The following is a 3199-nucleotide window of genomic DNA, read 5'->3' as shown; positions in this document are numbered from 1 at the left end:
GGTCTCCCAAAATTTGCTGTGCCCCCCCCGCTGACCCCACCTTGACCCCTTTTCCCCCCTCCCCACAAACTCCCGGGCTTGTGGAGCTGCTGGGCTCTTCTTCATTGTCCAAAATTTGCAACAAACTTTTCAATTGTACATGATTGTCCCCCCAAAAAATCTTTGGTTTTGCTCCTTTTCTCCTTTTTTTCTTGCCTAGGACTGCCAGGCTGCTGCATTTTACTCCGGAATAGGAAAATGTCCTGAAAACACAAAAAAACCCCAGGATATGGACATGGTGGAAGTGGCTCAGGTAAGCGATTGATCGGGGTCTGGGTGGGGGTTTGCTCCTTCCTTCCAACCGTCACCCATGAGAAAATGCACCCTTTTGGGGGGATGAGAAAGGAAACGCTTATTTAGGGGTGCAAAACCTCCCTGAGTGCCGTGCCCCAGGAGGTTGATGGGTCCCCTTGGGTGTTTTGACCTTGGAGGTCCATCTTCAGGTCCCAGAAGTCCTCGTTTTTCTCCCCTCAACGCCCCGCACTCTTCTCAGTTGGCTGGGATGGCTGTGACCATCTCTGCTCCTTCATCCCAAGACCTTGCGGGTCTTTCATCCTTCTCGCTCTTAGATGCTGGGGCCGTGGCATCCACGTCCTGAAGGTCTCTCGCTGCAGCAGGAGCCAGTGACCTTCGAGGAGGTGGCCGTGTCTTTCACCGAGGAGCAATGGGCCCTGCTGGACCCGGAGCAGAGGACTCTCTACGTGGTCGTCATGCTGGAGAACTATGAGACCGTCAAGTCCCTGGGTAAGGGGTCCCATCCCTTCCAGTGCTGGAGCCATGAGCTCCTCAAGCTTTGGCTCTCATGGCCTTTGCAGATGCTTGCAGTTTTTGGGTGGTTTGAGCGCTCAGGAGTGAGACAAACCATCTCCCTGGTGTGTGGGGTGAGGACGAATATTCAGAAGTCCTTTCAAGTCCTTTTTTCCATGTCATTTTCCAGCCAATGGAAATATTTGCCCTTCTGGATGGACCAGCTCCATCCTAATGGTTGGGGTTTAGGCCAATGTTTGATGTTGGCCCTCTGTGGGGCTTGGGTGGGGAACACATGTCCACCCATAGCACCCTCCTTCCCACCCCATGTCCCTCAGGAAGTCCAGATTTCTTTACCATTCTTGAGTCCCTCGTGCTGTCATCTCCTGATTTCACCCTCCGGATCAGGTTTTCCCACAGCCAAGCCAGCCTTGCTACCCCAGATGCCAGAGGAAGGAGAGCGCTGGGGCCCCGATCTTCAGGAAACAGAGAAAAAAGAAGCCCCGAGAAGCAAAGATGCAGGTGAGGATGGGGGGGTGCGGGCACTCATGACCACCTACACCACATTTTTGTATCCCATCAAACCCGCAGCGGGATTTTAGCCAAAGAGTGATGGATCCTACGAGGAGATATGGATCCTATGAGGAAATGTGGATCCTATGAGGAGCTACAGCTCCACTGAGCCTGGCTGAACATTAGAATAAACTTCTCTATTGATTTCTAGAATGATTTCATTGGGAAAGACCTTTAAGATCAAGTCCAACCATTGAGTCCCCTTCTTCTACAGCTGGAGAGCCATGCAAGCAGAGCTGCTGCACCCCCAATTTTCCTGCCTGGTTAATGAACATTTTTCTACCTGTTTCTGAGAAATAACCCGTCCGCTTTCTCTTTTGTGTTGTAACAGGGGTGAGGCGGAAAATTGGCAGCGGGACGATTGGCAGAGAAGATGATGCCAACTATGGAGAAACATCAACCCATGAGGACCCTGCGGAAAGGGTGCGAGGGCACGAGGGCAGCCGGAGCAGGGATTTAATTACACCCTGGAGAAACGAGGCGAGAGAGAAACCGTTCAAGTGCCTGGAGTGCGGGAGAAGCTTCACGCGGAGGTCAAGCCTGGCTGCCCACTACCGGACCCACAGCAGGGAAAAACGTTTTAGGTGTTTGGAGTGCGGGAAAAGCTTCACGAGGAGCTCGACGTTGACTGTCCACCGATGGACCCACATGGGAGAAAAACCCTACCAGTGCTCAGAGTGCGGGAAACGCTTCTGTGTGAGGTCCAAGCTGGTCCGACACCAGCACATCCACACAGGGGAGAAGCCGTACGCCTGCAGGGAGTGTGGGAAGAGCTTCAGGCAGAGCACGCACCTCTCCAAGCACCAGAAGATCCACAGGAGGGAGAAATCAGGGTTGCAGATGTGATGTTGTCCCTCCAGAAACCAGCTCTTTGGTGGTTCCTCATGGTACTTCTCATGATGTCCCCAGGAAAACCAGCTCTTTGATAGTTCCTTCTTATGTTCCTCATGATGTTCTTCATGATGTTGTCCCCAGTGATGCTGTCTCTCAGAAAACCAGGTCTTTGGTTGTTCCCCATCACGTTCCTCATGATGTTCCTCACGATGTTGTCCCTCACAATGTTGTCCCTCACGATGTTGACCCTCAGGATGTTGTCCCTTATGCTGTTGTCCCTAGGGAAACCATCTCTTTGGTGTTCCCCATTGCGTTCCTCATGATGTTCCTCATTATGTCCCTAGGGAAACCATCTCTTTGATGTTCCCCATCGCATTCCTCATGATGTTCCTCACGATGTTGTCCCTCATGCTGTTGTCCTCTATGAAAACCATCTCTTTGGGGTTTCCCCACTGCGTTCCTCACAATTTTCATCCAGTTGCTGCATCTCCCCCAACACCTGAACCCCTCCAGGCAATGCCGGTAGGGCCAAGGTTTTGGGTAAAAGAACCAAACACGAGGGGAACAAAGCAAGAAACCATGGCCCACGGGTTACTTGGGTGGTCTGGAGGTGGAGCAAACCCTGTGTTTTCCTCTGTATTTCCCCCCAAAAAAAATTTTCAGAAAGCAAAAAAGGTCATCTTCTCTAGTGAAAATCCCTGCTTTTCTACAGGCATCTGTGGTCCCTCGCACCCCCAACATCTCCAGTTGTTTGACTCCACCATTCACTGACGTGGGAGGATCTTCACGGTGCTGGCGAGGCCACGTTTGGGCACTGGGTCCAGTTTGGGTCTCTGTGCCAATTCCAGACACCCAAAAAGCCCCACCCAGCCCCAATCCTGTCCAAAAGTGACTTCGAAGGGGACTTCTGACGCCGTTAATTACACGGGGGGTCCCCACTGAGCCCTGCAACTGCTCATCACTACCAGAAAATACCGACAAGAAGAAAAAAATATAAGAAGATAGA

At 51.9% G+C, this 3199-nt stretch overlaps 1 protein-coding gene across 1 annotated transcript; it reads left to right on the top strand.

Moving 5' to 3' along the window:
* Nucleotides 1-199: 199 nt before the first annotated feature.
* LOC104535841 (zinc finger protein 14 homolog) lies at nucleotides 200-2205 on the top strand (the record flags this gene model as incomplete). The annotated part of the gene is made up of 4 exons (XM_010192607.1): nucleotides 200-292; nucleotides 609-783; nucleotides 1195-1308; nucleotides 1691-2205. Coding segments are annotated over 4 exons (897 nt in total), but the record flags the coding sequence as incomplete, so codon positions are not given.
* Nucleotides 2206-3199: the final 994 nt, after the last annotated feature.

Source organism: Mesitornis unicolor, unplaced genomic scaffold, assembly GCF_000695765.1.
Source record: "Mesitornis unicolor isolate BGI_N332 unplaced genomic scaffold, ASM69576v1 Scaffold45649, whole genome shotgun sequence".
Taxonomy (NCBI): domain Eukaryota; kingdom Metazoa; phylum Chordata; class Aves; order Mesitornithiformes; family Mesitornithidae; genus Mesitornis; species Mesitornis unicolor.
Note: the sequence above shows the minus strand (reverse complement) of the source record. Positions and strands in the feature narration are given on the sequence as shown.